At 33.0% G+C, this 22,210-nt stretch overlaps 1 protein-coding gene across 12 annotated transcripts in view; it reads right to left on the bottom strand.

The window, feature by feature from the left end:
- ZNF711 (zinc finger protein 711) overlaps positions 1 to 22,210 on the bottom strand; it is a 29,218-nt gene that overhangs the window by 3,147 nt on the left and 3,861 nt on the right. For 7 of the 12 annotated variants that reach the window (XM_019019826.2, XM_055376930.2, XM_055376929.2 and 4 more), the window contains 6 exons: positions 14,417 to 14,959; positions 5,785 to 5,940; positions 4,949 to 5,086; positions 2,789 to 2,926; positions 1,872 to 1,919; positions 70 to 213 (listed from right to left, as the gene is read on the bottom strand). In XM_019019826.2, coding sequence (XP_018875371.1) covers positions 70 to 213; positions 1,872 to 1,919; positions 2,789 to 2,926; positions 4,949 to 5,086; positions 5,785 to 5,940; positions 14,417 to 14,959 — 1,167 coding nt within the window. The remainder of the gene's footprint in view (positions 1 to 69; positions 214 to 1,871; positions 1,920 to 2,788; positions 2,927 to 4,948; positions 5,087 to 5,784; positions 5,941 to 14,416; positions 14,960 to 22,210) is intronic. The other 5 variants (XM_055376934.2, XM_055376932.2, XM_019019829.3 and 2 more) reach the window with 1 other exon arrangement.

Below are 22,210 nucleotides of genomic sequence, written 5' to 3'. Positions count from 1 at the left end.
TTTTCTTTGGTGACAAAAAATACTTCCACATCTCAAATAATTATAATATTCATAAAGCAAAGTATTTACCTGTTTGCCACTGCCTGGTTTCTCCCCTTCTCCTCTTTTTGGCTTTTTGTTTAAGTACTTTATTTGTATTAATGCCGTCACAAATTTGAAGGTACTGTGCTGCTGTACTACTTCTGCTTTCTAATGCTGAGTCCAAAGTATTTCCTGAAAAAAAAAATTGAAACATCATTAAATCACATACATTTATACTTTTTTGGTTCTGTTGGATGAGTTACTACAGATGACATGACACCAAGTTACCACTCTGGTAGTAAATTTCACAAAGTATATCCATCTTATGATTCTCTTTCTCTCTCTCACTCTTGTTCTCTCTCACTCACAAGTAAAGACATGTATGTGTAAATACTTTGAATAGGATATCATGTGAAATTAACTTTAAAATATCTCAATTTGATCATCAATTAAATTTAAAATATCTCAATTTTATCAGGAATAAACTGATAAGATGAATGTAATATAAGAAAGTGGATTTGGGGTGGGCATGATGGCCCACACCTGTAATCCCAGCACTTTGGGAGGCTGAGGCAGGAGGACTGCTTGAGGTCAGGAGTTTCAGTCCACCCTAGGCAACATAATAAGATCCTGTCTCTACAAAAAACAAATTGGCCAGGCATGGTGGCATGCACCTGTAGTCCCAGCTACTCAGGAGCCTGAGATGGGAGGATTGCTTGAGCCCAGGAGTTCAAGGTTGCAGTGAGCTATGATTGTGCTACTGCACACCAGTCTCGGTAACAGAGCAAGAAGACCCTGTCTCTTGGAAAAAAAAAAAAAAAAGAAAAGAAAGAAAGAAAAAGAAAAAAAAGAAAAACTGAATTTGAAACAAAATCTTGGCATCAGACCAATTTTTTTTTTACCAATGAAGGCTGATGAAATTAATTGAAAAAGAAATGTAGACATATTACTGAACCATTATAGTTATGGTGACTAAGTGTAATGCATAAAAAACAAAACAGATCTCTTGTAGATATGCTTCAGAATAGTGTACTTGATATAAAGAGTATTACATATTAAGATTGATTTTACGGGTTAACATATGGTAGGCAATTTATTGCAATTTCAGTGTGATCAGTGCATACATTAAAAAGTACTTAATAAAATCCTAGTTATCAAAAATCCATTGTGGTTTTATGCAATTTAGCTAAAAAATGTAGACCTACAAAACTGTCAGGTTAACTTATATGCTGTGATCTATACTTCTCATCAATTCTCGAAATCAACACTTAAGTTTAGAGAGTCAAATACTTCCCAAGGGTAGAAACAGAACAATGACACATTATCATAAGAAAATATCTCCTTGCTTAAGAAAACTTAACAAGAAGATCAACTAGAGAATAACACCATATAGAGTGTATTAAAACTAAAAAAAATTAAGCTGACACATGGGTTTTATATAACAGTTATATATAAATGCACTGGTTGCCATAGAAATTAAGAAAACAGTTCTGCCCCAAAAAGAACATTAACAAGGGGTTGATATCATGAATAATTTTTACTTTTCTGTCCAAATAATTTCTTATTTCGTTTTTTCCATAGCAACCTGTTATGGTCCATTTGATAAACTGCCTGATGCTTAAAGTTTGAGGGAAATCTAAATGGAACTGCATTTACAGATTAACACACATTATGTCCACACGTAAATTAATTCCTCAAAGAAGCAAACTCCTAACTAACTAGATTAGGTATGACTAAGCAAGTAAGAGTCCAACAAATGTGTCTGTAGACACAAACTTGTTACTTACCAAGCAGTAAAATAAAATAAAGCCAGAACTTTAACTCACATCTCATATACAATGCTCTCTCACCTGATGCTTGACAATCTTCATACCTTCGGGAAACTCTTCTTTCATCTCCTTAAAAAAAAAAAAAAAGACCAATTACAAACTGATATGCTAATTATAATGAATACTAGTGGATCACATCTTAATCTACAAAATCTTACTTTGCCCACCATTCCTTGGGTTAAAAAAAATTGTTGTGTTCTTCCACTCCTATAGGTTAGATAATGTCACATACTGAAAATAAGGGCTGCTGTTCAGCATCCTTGGAATTGTTAACATCTAGAACAATTTTACTTTTTAAATGAAAACTGGGTAGATATTTCTGCAGTGTACCCCTAACTTTGAAGATGCTCAATAAATGACTGTTGAATGAATGAACCTTTGGAAGAACCAAGTTTAGATAAATTAATGCATTTGAACATCAAAATTTTTCAAAGTAAAGAGTATACCTGGACCATCTTGTACGTTACATAGGAATGAAATAAAATAAGACTGAAAGGGAAAAATAAGTTGATAAATTTACCTTTCATTATATGCTTTCTAAAAGAGCATACCTGGGTTTCTGTTTCTTTTTCAAAACCCCAAAACCTTATCATCTGTAGAGTTAATAAATAAGTTTTTCCAAAAGAGGAAGGATCGATTTTCAAAGGATATTCCTATTTTACAAAAATAAAATTTTTTATGGCACTCACTTATACAGGTAGGATTTAAAATAGATCATACTGAAAAACATAATGCATTAAGCAAGGTTCATTTTAAATAGTACAAGGTATGTGGTAGAAAAATCATCTAAAGTAACTAGAGATGAATCAGTCCACAGTGTAAAACATTTTATTATATTAGCCAATTCATGGTGGCATTCACACAGCTTATTTAATGGCCTAAAGGCTGAGTAAATACATATTATGTACTTATCAGGTGAAAAAATGCCAGTATCCTACCATATGCCGCAGCCCAGACAACAGGGACAACTGTTTTATTAACATCAGAGTCCTCAAGCTGAATCTCAGGGAGAGAAGTTCCTTCCTCTTCCCCTACAATGACTTCCATGTAAACTTCATCTGCTATTTCAGCGCAACCTAAATTTTAGAAATAATTGCTTGTTTATAACCCCAAATATTTAATAAGTGGGTAAAAATTCCAAACAATGTAAATCTTTCAACTTTCAAATTTCAGTTTGGTTAATTTAAAAATTTATAAATTTAATTTCAATTTATATTAGGCACTTTTGGAGGCTAGTGCCACTAGGAGACAATCATTTACCAAAATTCTTATTCTCCTCTTAGAACCAAGTTCTATGGAAATGGCTTTTAAAAATTTTATAAAAACATGTGCGCTTGAAATATACTGAATTATCTTACATTCTATCAGGCATTATACATTTATTTGCCTGACAGTCTTTTGGGACTCAGAAAATATTTCTCATAGAAATAATACTAGAAAGTGGTCCATACTATCTCGTATACTGTATTATAAATGAAATGCAGTACTATACATGCAATAAAAATCACCAAAAATACTAGTAATTGAAAAAAATTTAAAATAAAAATAAAAATTATATATGTATATAATGCTAGTGATCAAGAATATGTGGACACTCTTCAATAGGCCAGATTTTAAGAGATTCTACTGAGGAGAGAAAGCATTAAATGAGCTTCATTGAACAAAACAATATTGCGGTAAGAAAAAAAAATATTTAAACCTAGAGAGCCACAATATACTTTATATAAAATAATCTGTTTACATTTAACTTGTTAAATAGAAAATTGTCTTGAATTTTTGCTTTTCCTTTGATTCACATACTGGGATCCTGGATGACTACAGAAGAAATGTGGGGAAAAACATGGGAAAAAAGTATCCCTCTTCTCCCAAGTTTGTCTTCTCTCTATTAACCAAAAAGAGACACTGGTCTAAGTTTCCCACATTCCCATAGAATTCTGGCATAAGTTAACTTAAACCTCAATCTTCCATTTCCTACCGTGCCCCTTTCCTTACCAATAAATAAAAAAAATAAAGAATTTAGAGATCAAATAGAAATTATTTGATTAAACTCTTTTCCTATCCATCAGAATCTTCTCCACTCATTTGTTTTGATATTTTCAGCTGTTTGGGGGTGGAATTCAGCACCCTACAACTTCTAGGGAAGGAAACTTGGAGTAGGTATCAGAGTGCAGCACAGGTAAAGCCCAATATTGTCAAGTTAATGCAGTGAAATGGAGGCTCTTAGCCTTCTAGGGCAAGGCAATATTGTGTTTTTCTCAGCATAGTAAGAAGACAGGAATAGCCTTAGGAAAGGGCTGCATTCCTATACTGAGGTGAGGAGAAAGTAGGCAGAGAGCAAAATGTCGTCATAAGGAAACCTGCGGTATGGCAGGAAAGGAAACCTGAGGAGGTTTGATCGTCCTGTGGTACTTAGCCCCACAAAACCTTAAGCAGCAACTGCTTGGAGACCATCAACAGCATAGGAAATCAAACTCCTGGCAGCTTGGCTTGGAAGAATACTTACATAAGATAACCCTTTAGTGACAGGAGAACAAACCATCAGCCCTTCAATTGCTAAATCCAGAGAGAAGCCAACGGTGCCCACTGCCATGTGGAAAGAACATTGGCAGTGGAGTTAGATAACCATTAAAATCCTGCCCTTCACACTTAATATTGGAATGATCTTGGATAAATTATTTTCCCTGAATCTTTTTTTTCCCTTCCATAAGACAGGAAAAATACCACCTACCTCAGATATGAGTTGTAAGAATTAAATGAGATAGTATCTTGCAACATATTCAGTAACGCACAGGAAGTAGGTACTCAGTAATTACATATTTTTGAGCTTCACTGCTGTCAGGAGCTGTATGTTGTTCATCTCTGTATTTCTAGTATAGTATACTAAGATATATTATTTAATGTTTGGTGATTTGAACAATACATGTACAAATGAATGGTCAAAAGGACCCTTCACTTTTAAATTATTTACAGCAAAGGGTCAAAGGATCAGGCTTATTTTATTGAACTTTGTTCCTATACAGTGCTTGTATCTCTGAGATTTTTTAAAAATAATGCTTGATGGCTACTGATAAGTCACTACAGTGCCCTTATTTTCTTACTGATATCATCTTCTTCTTGAGAAGAATCTTTAACTGCCATGTAAACCATCTTCTCCCGCTGCATTCGGCTCTGGTCAAGCACTCCAGCTACTGAATGTCCACTGGTGTACTCACTCTCTGTGACAATTTCTGTTCCACCTTAAAAATTAAAACACATATTAAAATAGAGAAGTATCATGGAATAACCACCTAAATTAATAAGGAGAATATATAGAAATATTTCTTAGAAAAAAAATAAATTCCAAAATAAATTTCAAAGTGCCAAGAACATTTTCATATAAATTATACTTTAAATTTTCAGCTATCACTGAGAAATGACAATTGTTAATCCTTACATCAAGCTTATATGCCAAGCAGTATATAAGTTATAAGTCTTTTATACATATTTACCCCTTTAACCCTCACAACAGCCCTATAGGTAACTTTTATTATTATGAGAATTTTATGGATGAGGAAACAGACAGAAGGGGGTTAAGTAATTTATCAAAGGTCACTCAGCTAAGTGACAGGACCTATTTAAAACCCAAGCAGCCTGCCTCTAGAATCCATGCTCGTAAACACTCATTATAGTTTCTTAATCTAAACCAAATCCTCTCCAAATCATTTGTTTTGATATTTTCTGCTGCAGTATTCTACTCATGCTTGAAAGAATCAAAGAATGACATATTCTGCATTTCTGCTTTATATTCATATACAATTTTTAAAAGTAGACTATTCCCAAAGAAAACGTATTAAAAAAAAAACCCATGCTTTGAGAACATTTTTAGACTAGTCCCCAGAAAATATAATAAATTATAACTCCTATTGGAGCAATAAATTAAAATTAGTGTTTGTACCTATTTCAACATCATCTTCGGCCTCTGCTTTAAATATATACACTTTTATAACTTCAGAACCAAACCCATCTTCTTTAGCATCTTCTTGTGAACCATCACTGCCAATTTTTAATGGTGTATTCCCCATATGCTCTAATTTTTCTCCAACATCATCCACTATAAAATATAAACAAAATTATTTCAGTCAAAAAATACCATTGACAAAAAACAAAAAACAAAACAAGAAAAATTACCACTATTTAGTGGGTGTTAAGCTGAAGTGTAACGTGAAATAATGTTAACCACCTACCCACTGTATTCACTTAATAACCTATTATGAAGCCATTAAAAGTGTTATGATTCATGAATAATAGACATTGGGGACTTCAAAAAGGTGGGGGGAGAGGAGATTATGAGGTTTGAAAATTTATCTATTGGATACAATGTTCACTATTCAGGTGATAGGTACACTAGAAGCCCAAACCCCACCACTACACAATATTACATCCATGTAATAAACCTGTACATGTGCAACATAAATCTGTAACAATAAAATTATTTTTAAAATTTAAAAAAGCATCAAGGTTCATGGAAAAACAGTACACAAGATCAGTTATATTACATAATCGCAATTATATAAAAATCTATTTACAGATTTCAATTAATAGATACAAAATACTTAACCATATAGCTTTAATTAAAACGGCTTCAAATTCTATCACTTTCAATATTTTAAGGTAAATCCTAACACTAAATTTAATAACAGAAAAATTAAGAACATAAAACATATATTACTCATAAAATGAGTTCACATAAACAACAGTTCCCAAATTAAATAGTGGTTGTTTCTGAAATAAATTAGCATACAAGATCTAGGATTAAAAAAAAAACACAGAGAACACCTAAGTGACTATAAAAACAGGTTTTCATACATCATGGAAATAAAATCTTAGTAAATACTCTAATTTCTGCAGGGTCAATGGAAGACAACTTCAAACCATGAATTTTGTATATATCTAGATTTTGCAATGTATGCTTTATTTCAAAATTATATGTAAGGGAAATAAATGGGTATTTCCCCCTCTTTTTCCTTATTAAAAGAAAATCATATATAAAGATAAGGCAACAGTATTTGGACCTATTGCTTACATTTTAAATACACTTAAAATTTTTGATTCTCCACTGTTTAGTCTTTTAGGATAACATTTAAGTTCACATGAATACTATGCATGAACTATGCAATGAATAGATTAATAAACTCTGTCCTCTGACCATAAATAATATTCAAACAATACATGCCTCCTAAATATTATATGCCTATAATTTATTCTTTTAATGCTGTTCCTATAAAGACACAAATGTAATCTAAATTGAAAATCTGCTCCTCCTTATTATATATATGTAACAGTACTAAATATGAAACATCAAATTTTGAAGCCCCTACATACATCTAACAATTCTAGAACCATTAAAAAACACAATAAAGTGGCATTAAAAAGCTATTAATTCAGCACTCCTAAAAACAATTTTAGCAAGATCTAAATGGGTCAAAGTCTAGATTTTCCTTACTTTAGTTTCAAACTTGATACATACAACTTGAAAAATATTCCTTAGGCCTTTCAAAATAGTGGAAAACAACACATATTAAAAATTATTTCTACATTGCAGAGCTACTTTAACTTTGTGATTAAATATAAATGATTCTATCCTATTTACAACTTTTAATAGCTTACTGTCTATGAAAGATAGCATCCAGATGATCAAAATAAAGTCTACATATTTGCATTCCATCAGAGCTCCTAATTATATTACTAAACTTTTGGCAACATTTTTGACAATGGTACAAATTAAAATAAAAAAAGATTAAGTATTTGATATTACTGGTTTAATAGCTTCTCTTATAAAATAATGTTGAATAAAAATGACATAGAAAAAATCATGAGTAAGTTTTTAGAAAAAAACTATATTCTCATTAATTAAAAACAGAATATAAAAAAACTTCAAAAAGTGTCCAAAATACAAACTTTTAGGCTGAAATAACTTATGGTAAATTAATAAAATAAAAAAATACTCTCATTTTATAAATTCTACTTTATTATACATGAATAGTTTAAAGTGATCACAGTTCCTTCTGGGATAAGCTGAGTTAAAACTATAATTCACAAAATTAAAGTTCATGAAATGAAAGTCACATTTTTTTCACCACTTCTTAATAGTTTTGTACCATAATTTTAGCAATAAGTATGAAATTACTAATACTATTCTCTCTGATTCCATTTCTACCTTTTCTTAAGGTTCATACTTTTAAATTTAATGCATCCATTAATTTTTACTTAGATTCCTCAGAATGAGCAATTTTGAAATGTACTAACTGAACTTATTCTGTATTTTAAGTTCACAGAAAATGATAAAATTATTAAAGATGTTGGCACGCAGTTTTAGAGGTAAACCATCAACTTGACCAAGATTTATTCTATATCCTTCATTATGGAAAGTATGAAATTAACAAAGACTTAATAGGCAATCAACTGACTTTAGAAATAAATCCCCAAAGGCCCTTCTAAATGCAGATAATACTCAAAATACCTTAAATTCAAGCTTAAATGTTTTGCTTGTTGTAAGGTATGCAATATTCAAGTCCAATAGTGTTGTTTCTCAATCCAGCAACAAGTAATAAAATACCCACCACAGAATTCTTCTGGCACTAAATATAATACAAGAAAGTGAAGTGCATTGTTTGCCAACACTGCAAAGTTTGGTAACATTCAATATTATTTTATGGCCCACTCACACAATTTAATTAAAATTTCATTTTAGTAAAATGTACAATATAACATTCCTTTTTAAAAGTTAGGTAGGCTTTTTATTTTACCTGTTGCATGTTACTTACATCTACCAAAATTATATGGTGAGTATGGTATAAAAACTATACAGTATACTGATATACCACAGTGATGGGATTAGGCAATATACAAAGAATCTGTATTTCACAATAGAGTGAAAAAGTGAACAACAAGATAGTCACCTTTAGATTTCAGAGTTATGCCACTCCCAGGTATACACCCAAGAAAACTAAAAATATACACCCACATAAAAACTTGTACATAAATGTTCATGGAGCATTATTCATAATAGCCAAAAAGTGGAAACAACCTAAATGTCCATTAACTGATGGATGAATGGATAAACAAAATGTGATAATACCCATATAATGGAATGTTATTAGTAATACTGAATGAAGTACAGTTGACCCTTGAATAACATAGGTTTGAATTGTTCAGGTCCACTTATCCATGAATTTTCTTCTGCTCTGCTACCTCTGAGACAGCATGACAAACCCTTCTTCCTCTCCTTCTTCAGCCTACTCAATGTGAGGACAAAAAGGATGAGGACCTTTATGATGACCCACTTCCACTTAATGAATAGTAAATATATTTTATTTTCCTTATGATTTTAACATTTTCTTTCCTCCAGTTTACTTTATCGTAAGAATACAGAATATGATACATATAACATACAAAACATGTTAATTGACTGTTATTGGTAAGACTTCTGGTCAACAGAAGGCTGTTAGTAGTTATGTTTTTGGTAAGCTGAAAGTTACATATGGCTTTTCAACTGTGTGTATGTCAGCAGGTGGGGCAGGGTTCAGCACCCTTAACCCCTGCATTGTTCAAGGGTCAAATGTACTGATATATGCTATGACATGAATGACCCTTGAAAACATTATGTGAAGTAAAAAAAGCCAGACATAAAATGCCACATATTGTATAACTCCATTTATATGAAATATCCAGGACAGGCAAATCTATAGAGGCATGGTTGCCTCAGAGTGGATGGAGGGGGAGGCTAGCAGCTAAAGGGTATAGGGTTTCTTTTTGTGGTGATGAAAAAGTTCTAAAATTGATTGTGGTGATGGTTGTACAACCCTGTGAATATATGAAAAACCACTTATTTGCACACTTCAGATGGGTAAATAAAAGGATGTGTAAATTATATCTCAAAAAAGTCATTATAGTTTTTAAAATTATAAAGGTGTTAACTTTTTTTACCCCTGAAATTAGGGAGGTTTGAATGAGATCTCCCATCATGATGTTAACAAGATATTTTGCTTTATACAAAATTATGTTCCTTAAGCAAGAATCCTCAAGAAAATACTAGTAAACTAAATTCAACAGCACATCAAAAAGTTAAAACACCATGATCAACTAGGTTTCATTCCAAGGATGAAAGGTTGGTTCAACATATGCATATCAATAAATACGATTCACCACATAAACAGAATTACAAGCAAAAACCATGTGATCATTGCAGTAGATATGGGAAAAGCTTTTGATAAAATCAAAATGTATTAGCCCTTCATGATAAAAACCCTCAAGAAACTAGGCATCAAAGGAACATATCTCAAAATAATAACAGCCATTTATGACAAACCCAAAGCCAATATCGAACTGAATGAGCAAAAACTGGAAGCATTCTTCTTGAGAACTGGAATAAGACAAGGATGCCTACTCTCATCACTCCTATTCAGCATAGTACTGGAAATCCTAACCAGAGCAATCAGGCAAGAGAAAGAAATAAAAGACATCCAAACAGTAAAATAAGTCAAACTATCTCTCTTTGCTGATGATATGATTCTATACTTAGAAAACCCTAAGGACTCTGCCAAAGGCTATTAGAACTGATAAACAATTTTATTAAGGCTTCAGGATACAAAATCAATGTACAAAAATCAGTAGCATTTCTACACACCAACAACATCCAAGCTGAGAGCCAAATCAAGAATGCAATTACATATACAACAGCCTCAAAAAAATACCCAGGAATATATTTAACCAAGGAGGTGAAAAACCTCTACAAGGAGTACTATAAAACACTAATAAATGAAATCACAGATGACACAAACAAATGGAAAAACATTCCATGCTCAAGGATTGGAAGAATCAATATCATTAAAATGGACATACTGCCCAAAGCAATCTACAGATTCAATGCTATTCCTATCAAACTACTAACGTCATTTTCACAGAATTGGAAAAAACTACACTAAAATTCATAAGGAACCAAGAAAGAAATAGCCAAAATAACCCTAAGCAAAAAGAACAAAGCCAGAGGCATCAATTACCCAACTTGAAACTACACTACAAGGCTACAGTAACATAAACAGCATGTTACTAGTACAAAAACAAACACATAGACCAAAGGAACAGAAAAGAGAACCCATAAACAAAGCCACATAACTACAACCATCTAATCTTTGGCAAAATCAACAAAAGTAAGCAATGGGAAAGGACTCCCTATTCAATAAATGGTGCTGGGATAGCTGGGAAGCCATATCCAGAAGAATGAAACTTGACCCCTATGTTTCACCATACAAAATTTAGCCAAGATGGACCAAAGTTTAAAGATAAAACCTCTAGACATAAGAATCCTAGAAGAAAACCTAGTAAACACTATTCTGGACATTGGCCTCGGGAAAGAATTTATGACTAAGTCCCCAAAACCAATTGCAACAAAAGCAAAAACTGACAAGTCAGAACTAATTAAACTAAAGAGCTTCTGCACAGCAAAAGAAACTATCAACGGAGTAAACAGACAAACTACAGAATGGGAGAAAAATATTCACAAACTATGCATCAGACAAAGGTCTAATATCCAGAATCTACAAAGAACTTAAATCAGCAAGCAGAAAACAAGTAACTCCAATAAAAACGGGGAAAAGGCATGAACAGACACTTCTCAAAAGAAAACATACAAGTGGTCAACAAACATAGGAAAAAAATGTTCCACATCACTAATCATCAGAGAAATGCAAATCAAAACCACAAAGAGACATCACCTCACACCAGTGAGAATGACCATTATCATTATTATTATTATTATTTTGCTTGTTCATACTGACAAGCTATTTTTTAAAATGTTTTTATTTCAATAGCTTTTTGGGGAATAGGTAGTGTTTGGTTACATGAATAAGTTCTTTAGCGGTGATTTATGAGATTTTAGTGCACCCATAACCTGAGCAGCGTACACTGTACCCAATGTTTACTCTTGTATCCTTCACCACCCACAACCCTTTCTCCCGAGTCCCCAAAGTCTAATGTATCATTCTTATGCTTTGCATCCTCATAGCTTAGCTCCCATATATGAGAGAAAACATATATTTGGTTTTCTGTTCCTGAGTTACTTCACTTAGAATAACAGTCTCCAATTCCATCTAGGTTGCTGCAATGCCATTATTTCATTCCTTTTTATGGCTGAGTAGTATTCCATAGTGTACCACATTTTCTTTATCCTCTCGTTGATTGATGGGCATTCGGGCTGGTTCCATATTTTTTTGCAATTGCAAATTGTGCTGCTATGAACATGCATGTGAAAGTATCTTTTTTGTATAATGACTTATTTTCCTCTGGGTAGATACCTAGTAGTGGGATTGCTGGATCAAACAGTAGATCTACTTTTAGTTCCTTAAGGGATCTCCACACTGTTTTCCATAGTGGTTGTACTAGTTTACATTCCCACCAACAGTGTAAAAGTGTTCCCTTTTCACTGCATCCATGCCAACATCTACTATTTTTTTATTATGGCCAGAATGGCCATTACTAAAATGTCAAAAAAACAACAGATGTTGGTGAGGCTGTGGAGAAAAGGGGACACTTAAACACTGTTGGTGGGATGTAAATTAGTTCAGCCACTGTGGAAAGCAGTTTGGAAATTTATCAGAGAATTTAAAACAGAACTACCATTCAACTCAGCAGTCCCACTCTGGGTATACATCCAATGGAAAACAAATCATTCTACCATGAAGACACACACACTTGTGTGTTCATCACAGCATTATTTACAACAGCAAAGACAGGGAATCAACCTAGGTGCCCATCAACAGTGGACTGGATAAAGGAAATGTGGTACATATACACCACAGAATACTACACAGCCGTAAGAAAAGAAGAAATCACGTCCTTTGTAGTAATATGGATGCTGCTGTGGGTCATTATTCTAAGCAAATTAATGCAAGAACAGAAAACCAAATACTGCATGTTCTCACTTATAAGAGAGGTCTAAACATGGGGTCCTCATGGACATAAAGATGGCAACAACAGACATTGGGGATTACTAGAGGTGGGAGGGAGGGAGTGGGGCAAGGACCGAAAAACTAACTGTTGGGTACTATGCTCAGTACCTAGGAGATGGGATCATTCATACCCGTACAAATCCTAAAATAAAAGTTGAAACCAAACAAATGAACAAAAAATAAAATTATATTCCTCAAAGGAGTCCTTGTATTTGATATATGAGGTAGTTATCAAAATAATTATTCTAACTTAGAATATTCCAGAAACTTTTTAAAAAAACTTTTGCAGAATTAAATCATAGAAGATAACACAAGGTATGACTGTTCACAATACATGACATCTAAATTTTGCACTACTTTAATATCAGTTTAAATTAATGAATACTCTTTTGAAGACATACTGAATTTTAGTGTAGACTACCAACTTTTGCCACATCATTTTACATGATAACCATACTATAGATCTTTTAAAAAATGCCACGTTAAGATGTAAATATGGAGTTGCTTTAGTAATCTATATCTATTTAAAAATAGGTAACAATATTTGCAGTCTTTTAGTGGCTTACATTATTTTCTTAAAAACAATGTAAAAATTCACCTTCAAAAGTGCTTATAGAAGAAAAAAGCTAACATGCTAAACTTCAGAATTAAATTCACAAATTAAATAAATTTAGTTTATTTTCAGTTTTAAATTCACTAATACACATATACATACGATCACTTTATACACACATACACACACACACTCTACCTGGCGATAAACTTCCCAGTCAACCATTTTTGTATTTTAAAAAGAATAAAAATCTTCCCTGGATAAGTCAAAAAAATTTGTCTAATCTTAACTACTTGTAGCATGATCCCTTCAAATTTAATAACTAATATACCTACTTCTTTAAGCTCCATCAATAACTTATCAAGATATTTTTTATTTTTGTTGCTGCTCTCATAAACCCATCATTTAAAATGAGAACAAAATATTTCTATCTTCCCGCTTCGGATAGAATGTTTTAAGAATCTTGCAAAGCAGTCTAAAATAAACATGTTAAATAGCTTTGCATAGAATATACACACACATATTTAGGCATAAGCAATATAAACACAGGGAGAACTGTAGGACATTATCTGAGTTTATGATTTACTTTTCAAGTATTTAATTTAAAAATCAATACATTTCTTAACATATTCTGCTTAAGTTCCTAAGAAAAACTTAATTGACAATTTCAGTGCCTGTCATATTAAAAAAAAGCAGTGGCTACATAAGAAAGTTCCCATGTTGAAATATATATATTTATCATTAAAATTTTGTATCAGTTAATGTTCTTGTTGTTGCCAAATCTATACCTCTATTTTAAGATACTAATAAACTGCATTATTTTACTTCATTTCAGGTATGAATTTTAATTGAATAAATTAAAAACATCAGTAAACTCAAAACAGCATCTTAATGACACTGCTTCAAAAAATTATTTTTCAAAAAGATTCCCCTATAACTTTTATTGAATATATCCCTCACCCCAGAAAACTTTTCCAGATTATATAAATCAATCTCCTGAGTAATTATGGGCTTTATGTTTCACTTACAAGATATCATTAAGTAGTCTTCAGAAGTGCTCTTGACATCATCATCATCATCATCTTCGGTTTTTATAGTAACTGTAGAACCAGGAACACCTCCAGCTGCTTGAATCACAGTTTCTGTATCTGAATTAGTTACAAGAACCTCCTCTGATACCATTGTGGGAGAGTCGACTCCTGAAACACAATCTTGGACCACATGTTCTAAGTGTCCATTAGGACCAGTAACAAGGTCAGCCACGAAAACCTGCTCTGGTACCCTAACGGTTTCTGTAATTAGTTCAGAAGTCAAGATGTGATCACCATCATCTTCCTCTAAATCCTCTTCAATGGCAACATCAGCTTCAAGTACCGCTTCAGGAACAATCACACCTTCTGTTACTACATCAGTCTCTGTGATGATATCAGGTCCATGGACAACTTCAGCTGCAAGGCCATGATCAAGAGTTATCCCATCATCTGTGACAACATCAGAAACTAAAACAGCTTCAGGAACTGAAACAACAATATGGTCTCCATCGATATGTGCAGTACCAGCCATTCCAGCCACTATAATACAAACAATTATCCAAAAAAGGTAAAGTTATTTTATTAATTTAGAGTACTGTATTTAATAAATCAAATGCTATAAATATTTCTTAAATATTAAGTAATCTTGGCCAAATAAATCATTTTTTAAAATCATTGACAATTTAACTGCAATTAAAATCACCAACAACCAGGAATTGGGTTAGAGTTGGGTGAAAACGATGTTAGTAAAATCTACATGAAGACCTTAAAATAATATACTTTATTTTCAAGTAAAACATAAAAGCCATAATGAGATATCACTACATTCCAATTAAAACAGTTAACACAAAAAACAGTGATAGCACCATAGGCTGGTGAGGATGTGGAGAAACTGGATTTCTCAAACGTTATTGGTGCAAACGTAAAATAGTAGCAGCCACTCTCGAAAACAGTTTGGCGATTTCTTTTTTTTTTTTTTTTTTTGAGACGGAGTCTCGCTCTATTGCCCGGGCTGGAGTGCAGTGGCGCGATCTCGGCTCACTGCAAACTCCACCTCCCGGGTTCACGCCATTCTCCTGCCTCAGCCTCCTGAGTAACTGGGACTACAGGCGCCCGCCACTGCGCCCGGCTAATTTTTTGTATTTTTAGTAGAGATGGGATTTCACCGTGTTAGCCAGGATGGTCTCGATCTCCTGACCTCATGATCCACCCGTAGTTTGGCGATTTCTTACAAAACTAAATATGTACTTACTATACAATCCAACCATTGCAATCTCAGGCATTTTTCCCCAGAAAAATGAAAATATATGTTTATACCAAAAACTGTACAGAAATATTCCTAACAGCTCATAGTAGCTATTACTCATAGTAGCAAAAAATTAGACACAACCCAAGTGTCCTTTAGCAGGTGAATGGTTGGTTCCACCAACTCTGGCACATCCCTACTATGGAATACTACCCAGCAATAAAAATGAACACACTGTTGATATATTCAACAACCTGAATTTCCTCCAGAAAATTTTGCTGAGGGAAAAAAAGACAATCACCGAAGGTTATGATACTGTATAATGTATAAATGGAGTAATTTATATTATCTCAAAACAATAAAACTATAGAGATGGAGAACAGATTACTGGTTGCCAAGGGTGTCTGTGTGTGTGTGTGTGTGTGTGTGTGTGTATGTGTGTTTCTGTGAACACACAGGGATAGCATATATATAGTGATAGAACAGTTCTGCATCTTCATTGTGGTGGCATTTACACAAATCTATAAGTGGGATAAAACTGCATAGAATATATACATTCACATACACACACACGAATGTATGTTAAAAATGGTGAAAACTGAATTAGGTCTGTAGTCTAGTTAACAGTAATGTGTGAATGTCAATTTCCTGGTTTTTGTATTATACTACAGTTATGTAAGATGCCACCATCACAGGAAGGTAAGTAAAGAGTACTGGGACTGTATGTACTCCTTTGCTCTATTACTTGTGAGTCTATAATTGTTTCAAAAAATTAAAATAAAAAGGCACAAAAACGTAAAAGGATACTAATATGTTAAGTGAGTTAATAAAATATTCTATTATAAAATATGCATCATAAACATGAAAGTGTCTGAACTTCTTTAACTTATAATAATTACTATATCCAAAATTGGAAGGCATCTTTCAACACCTGATTTAGGGGGAAAAACTCTGTACTCATCTTAGACTAACATTTGGTTTGATAATAGTAAATCTGTAGGAATAAAGCTTTAATGTTTTTCTTGAGCAGCATGGTAAACACCAACTCCTACCTGCCCTGTAAATATTGTACAAGTGTAAAATCCCTTCATGAGGAATTCTGCTAAGTTCTGCTCCCTGAGGTGGTACAAAAACAAATTAAGAGGGTTTGTGGATCTGGTTATAATAAATTATCTACAAGAAATCATCCAGTACAAAACCTTTTGATCACTTTCTATAAAGTAGTACCTGAAAGAGTGTTATTTGTCACATAGTGTTCATTATTTTTAATCAATTCATTATGGAAGTTAGTTACCAAGTTAGGATGGAGACCAATGGACACCATCAATACACTAACACATCAAAGAACAAGGTGAAAAGGGAAAGCTGAGCTTTCAACAGCGTTTTTGGGATACTTCACTTTCAACCCTTTTAAATCCTTCTCACCGTCTCAAACTCTCACCCAAACCACTAAATTACCCCAAAAGGACACAGCCACAATCCTGGAAGTCTGGTACACGAAGGGAGTATGTATAAAACAAGTATTTTTAATTCAGTTGTTACTCCACTGGGCATTTCAGAAATGGAGAGGAGGTGGGGGTTCAAATTTAGCATTTAATCAGACTAGAAATGTGGTTTTTTAGCAAGGAAAAAATTAAAATACTAATCCTGTAAAATTAACTGTACTGGAATTCTATATATCTAAACAATAAAATTACTAATTCACAAAAATCTTTTCACAAACCAAAGATTTAAAATACGGGAAATTCCATTTATTTTAGAACACTGCTGAAGATTAGTCTGGTTCCTGAAAGTAGACCATAGGGAAGGAAAGAAGGGTAGAATAATGCTAGTGGGGACCTGGGTTCAGATCAACCTGGTTGGGTGGATTCTAAGAAGATAGACTGAAGGAACAGTGCTAGTTCACTTAGCCTCTAGCAGGAACTTACAAGTCAAAATAGATCAGATCTAAAAAACTAAATAAATAAATCCAAATATGTTTATCCTGAACCAAATGCTCTCAAGGATCCTAGACCAAGAATTGGTAAGTCCCTCACAGGGTACCAGCAGATTACTTAGACCAAGATCCAAGATATCTCTTATTAAATTTTGCTTGTTCTTCTTATCAGTTCATCTGTTAGATTCCACTGACTTTCTAAACAAAGTCACTTAGCTATAGATTAGCTATATTTATTGAGCACTGACTATCCAACAAGCAACCTGCTAATACAAGTATCATCTCATTTAACCCTCAGAACAACTGTATAAGGTGAGTGCGATTATCCTCATTTTAAATAAGGAGGAACTATGGTTTACAGATGTTATACAAGGTTGCCACAAGGTCCTAGCTGGAAACTGAACTCACTGTTTGACTCCAGACTGCCTTTTTTCTACTTGCCTGGGAAGAGTATATTTACCCTAGATACTGTTTTTTAAAGAGAGGTGTAAGATTAACTAAGTGAGGCACAGCTAGAGGAACAGCTTGAGATAAACAGTAAAATGGCCTATCACGTGGTCGCTCATTTAAATTTTAAATCATTTAGTAAACAGCATTAAATTGCATTAATAATTTATCTTACTAGCTTAGAAAATTATAAACAATAAGAAAAAATCATTTAAAAAGTATAAAATTAAATAATCAGGCAACAGTAAGAAACATGTCCTGATTTCCAGTATTTCCCATTTTATTAAAGTTATTCCATTTAAATATGAATACTTGGAACATCACCAGAATGACAGCATAAAATCTGTTACATGTCAGGTCTGTCTTGGGCCACTATCTAAGGGTGTTTTGCTATTTATATCCTAAAACAACACAGACTTTTTGTAGCATTAAAATCTTAAACAACTATTAAATTCAATCTCATACTTCAAGGACAGCTATTATACTGAGACACCAGCAAGGTTATTGAACAAAGTTGTAAATTTCTAAGTCTCAAATATTCTTCAAAATAAATTGGTCCAATGAATTATGCATTAAATTAATGTTTCAGATTTTCTGTATTGTATCAACCAAGAACCTTACAGAATTTGGAGATCTTGTGCCACACTGTTCTTATTTGGTTAGCTCTGTGTATGTTAAACTCTAAGTTTCACAAATGTCAATAATTTATGGGGCTGCAAATATCTAAGTTTTGACGCTAACAGAATTTAAAGAGAATGTATCTAATTTCTAATGAAATTTTAGAATTTAGAAATTTTAACAGGGAGGTAAAATAAGCATGGGGCGGCTGCTTTCAGAAGAAATCTAAGTTATCAGGGCTAAAATTTCCAAAAGTCCCCCAATAAAGGTCTTTTCAGGTTTAGGTCTGTTTGACAACCTTTGCATTTCACAAAATATCATACAAAAATGAAAATGCCTATAAATGAAATTGTGCTGGGAACTGCATATCAAAAATAGAGTGAGTTACTGCCTTTTAAGAGTTCAGAATTTACCAAGGACAAATGGAAACTTAACATATTTCAAGTCAACATTATCCCTAAGCACAAATGAGTGAGCATTACCCATATTAGTTATTCTTGATCTAATAGCAAATTCAGAAAAACAGTCTCACCAAAAATGCAAAAGTAATTTAACTGCCATTGATTTATATACCTTGATTTAAGAGAGCATAAAAATGAAATTTAAAAAGAATGCATCATTTGAAAAAACCACTAACTCAAAATACTACCAGTTAAATCATAAACAGGTAAATAACAACAAAAACAACAAGTGCCTTTAAACATTTTTCTGATACAAATCAGTTTACACTATTAAATTCATTTTAGAGAGGGCTTTAAATGATAATATGAAAACACTAATTAAAAATTAGAAGTAGTTCACAAACCTTTCAATTTTATTATTTCTAAAAAGGGAGGGGATAGTGAACGAAAATCTTACTTTCTACGTATTTATGCAGCTATAATTGTGTATAGGTATATGTGTGTATATATATTCTCCTCAATTCAAATGAAAAAAAAATTCCAACAGGCTGTGCTATTTATTCTGTGGTTTCAGGTATGCCTTGGCATACTGTCACACGCCTCCAAAGGCACTCATACCTCAATCTAAGATGCAAAGCTTATTTTGTCAAACATAATATTTCTAGTGGATTAAAAATATTTCAACAATGCAAATATCTATCAACTGATAAACAAATAAACCAAATGTGGTGTACTCATACAATGGAATATCATCGGCAGTGAAAACGAATGAAGTATGTACTGATACATGCTATAACATGGATGACACTTAAAAACATGCTAAGTGAAAGAAGCCAGACACAACGACCATATATGATTCCACTTATATAAAATGTTCAGAATAATTAAATCCACAGACAGAAAGATTAGTGGCTGCCTAGGGCTGGTGGGGAGAGGCAGAATGGGGAATGACTGCTAATGGGTATGAGGTGTCTTTTTTTAGGATACGAAAATGTTCTAAAACTAGGTACTAGTGATGGTTATACAATTTTGTGAATATGCTAAAAACCATTGAATTGTATACTTTATAAAAATGGATGAATGGAATGGTATGTGAATGTATCTGAATAAAAAGTAAAGAAGAAAAAACATATATGTTAAATATTTCAATATGCATATTCTATTCCCCTAACAACTAAAAGAAAAAAAGTAGTAGATGTAATAAAGGAGTAATTAATTCTAAAGACATTGAGGATAAACAATGGAAAGGAAGGTTAAAAGGAACATTATGTAAATATTCACCAGCACCAATCAGATTTTTTTTTCATCTTTTGAAAGGAATCACTCTTTACTAGCTAATAGACAACCTCTTCAGGAATGAAGTGAGTTTTGGCACTTTATCAAATGCTATAGGAGAGGTAATATTTTGTATTAAATGGAGAAACTACTATAATACTTCCATTTTAAAAAATATCTTATTTTAAAAGGTAAAAAATTAAAGTTGACATTTCAACCAAAATTTATTTACCATACTGAAATTCCAGTGCTCCATTATTCTAAAAACTATCAACTCTCTACTAAAGAATTCATGGGAATATCTTTAATCTCTTACTCTTTGGCCCTATTATCCTTCCTCTAGAATTTATTGATGAGTTTTCTTCACCCAAAGTCATTTCTAAATCATCCGTAGTCAACACAATTCACTTAGCTTTCAGAAGAATACATCCACGATTTCTTTATATTTCATCAATTAACTCACATCCAATATTGGACTACTCAACTTTATTCAACAGAAAGAAATGTCAAAGAATTCTATAACTGGAGAGGACCTTAAATGTTATCTAGTGCAATCATTATAAAAGGGAATTCAGTAATTTATCCAAGTTTACACAGCTAGTTAACAGCACTGCCATGACTAGAATACGGCTTTACTGACTTCCGTTACTGTGGGATTTACTACAGGGGACCAAATGATACATTCAACCATATTATCAACGAACAATAGTAGCATTTTCTTAACTTAGCAAAGTATCACAGTTCTATTCCCTCATCACTAATTTCAGCTTCAACAATTCCATATTACCTCGTTCCCTGTTCTTTTATCACAGTTCACCATTTGTCTTTTCTGCTTCCATTCCAATCTTATCTTCAATTCTTTTGATCTCATCCCTGCCTTTTATACTTCAAATAGCTCTATCTCCTCTGTAATTCAGATCATCCCTGGCCAAATTCAGTTTATTTGTTGAATGTCAATGGAGTCTTGGCATCCTCATCAAAATGACTACTGTCAAGAGGATACTTACCAAACCTGGCCACAAGAGTAAGGAGTCTTTTTTTTTTTTTTTTTTTTTTTTTTTGAGACTGAGTCTCATTCTGTCACCAGCCTGGAGTGCAGTGGCACCATCACAGCTCAGCTCATTGCAACCTCCGCCTCATGGGCTCAAGCAATTCTCCTGCCTCAGCCTCCTGAGTAGCTGGGACTACAGGCGTGCTCCACCACGCTCGGCTAATCTTTTGTACTTTTAGTAGAGACGGGGTTTCACCATGCTGGCCAGAATGATTTCAATCTCTTGACCTTGTGATCCGCCCACCTTTGCCTCCCAAAGTGCTGGGATTACAGGCATGAGCCATGAAGCCCGGCCTCTTTTTTTTTTAAAAAAAAAAAAAAAAAAGAGAAAGAAAAATGTATTCTAATGGTAACAACTTTCTGAGGAAATAGCATCACAATAATAATCACCTAGTGCATGATTTTGCATATCACTATATAAGCATCTTTTTTTTAGTTGATGTAAGCACTTCTTTTTCCAACTTTATTAACAATGCAACTTAAAATGTGTTTTAGAAAGTCAGTTTAACATTTCCTACACGTGAGAGCTGATATATACTATCAGAACAGAATGTGATATAATTATGCAGTTATTTATGTAAATTGAGTTTTTCATTTCCAGTAACATATTACCACCATATTTCAAGTGTCCCTAACACAACCTTCCCCTAAATTATAAAAGTGATGTTAAGTAGACCACTGACACACAGCTTTATGAGAATAAGCTCTACAAATATATTTTCCTAGTAAAAGAACAAGTTTTCATTGTAATTCTCCCCTTCCTCAACTTATTTTTGATTTTTATTATCCCCTTACTTCTAAAAAAGAAAAAAATACA

This window comes from Gorilla gorilla, chromosome X (assembly GCF_029281585.2).
Source record: "Gorilla gorilla gorilla isolate KB3781 chromosome X, NHGRI_mGorGor1-v2.1_pri, whole genome shotgun sequence".
In the NCBI taxonomy this organism is placed as follows: Eukaryota; Metazoa; Chordata; class Mammalia; order Primates; family Hominidae; genus Gorilla; species Gorilla gorilla.
Note: the sequence above shows the minus strand (reverse complement) of the source record. Positions and strands in the feature narration are given on the sequence as shown.